The sequence below is a fragment of the Aplysia californica genome, unplaced genomic scaffold (genome assembly GCF_000002075.1).
Source record: "Aplysia californica isolate F4 #8 unplaced genomic scaffold, AplCal3.0 scaffold00223, whole genome shotgun sequence".
Lineage (NCBI taxonomy): Eukaryota > Metazoa > Mollusca > Gastropoda > Aplysiida > Aplysiidae > Aplysia > Aplysia californica.
Genome location: NW_004797493.1, coordinates 180,100 through 180,891, shown reverse-complemented (window position 1 = coordinate 180,891; position 792 = coordinate 180,100). Strand labels below are relative to the sequence as shown.

General features: G+C 43.1%; 1 protein-coding gene across 1 annotated transcript in view; it reads left to right on the top strand.

Annotated features, from left to right (window-relative positions):
* Positions 1 to 634: 634 nt before the first annotated feature.
* LOC101861127 overlaps positions 635 to 792 on the top strand; it is a gene marked incomplete at its 5' end in the record, with an annotated part of 20,931 nt that continues 20,773 nt past the window's right edge. The window contains 1 exon segment of the mRNA XM_013083293.1: positions 635 to 759. Coding sequence (XP_012938747.1) covers positions 635 to 759 — 125 coding nt within the window.

Genomic DNA, 792 nt, shown 5'->3' with positions numbered 1-792 from the left:
CACTTTTAAACAGAAGCATTCAAAGACCAAAATAGTGTCTATTTATAGTTTGTTGCACCTGAGCTTCTACTTTGTACCGCACTCAAACAAAACTATGATTCTATCTGATATTAAACACTCAGACTGAGATTTTGTCACGTTTTTTTTAACAATCTATTCGTGGATGGTTGGAGGGTGACACTGGAAGGCCATACTTTTAAAAAACTCCCCCTTTATTGTGTCTGTCTGTCTGTCTGTCTGTCTGTCTGTCTGTCTGTCTGTCTTAGTTTTTTCCCCCAAGCAATACATTAATGTCCTTTACCGTGTCGAAATGCATCTTTTTATTTAAACAAACAGTTTCTTTAATGGCCCTGTGTTCGCTTTGGTTTGTGGTTGGTTGGCGGCTGCTCCTGTGTGGCTTGTTCTGTCTTTCCTTCCAAACTTCTATCATTCTTCTTTCTCCTTTGTGGTAAGTTATTCTCTTGTGTAGCCTCTCATCTCCGGCATTGATATTATGACCTGTTCGCAAATGCCTTACATTTCTTAGCAAAACTAACACTAAATTAACGCCTCTAATCTTTGGCATTTCTACGACCTGTGTGTGTTGCAAATGCCGTAAAACTCCCACAACAACTCAACTTTGTTTGTCTGTCAGGTGGCCCAGTCCGAGGACCTGAACGAGGACAAGTGTCTGGACCAGACAGAGTTCCTGGCGGCCTTTGTGAGGGCACAGTGTGGAGGGTACGGGCTGACTGAGGAGACTGCTGTGGCTACATTCAGGTGTGTGTGTGTGTGTGTGTGTGTGTGTGTGTG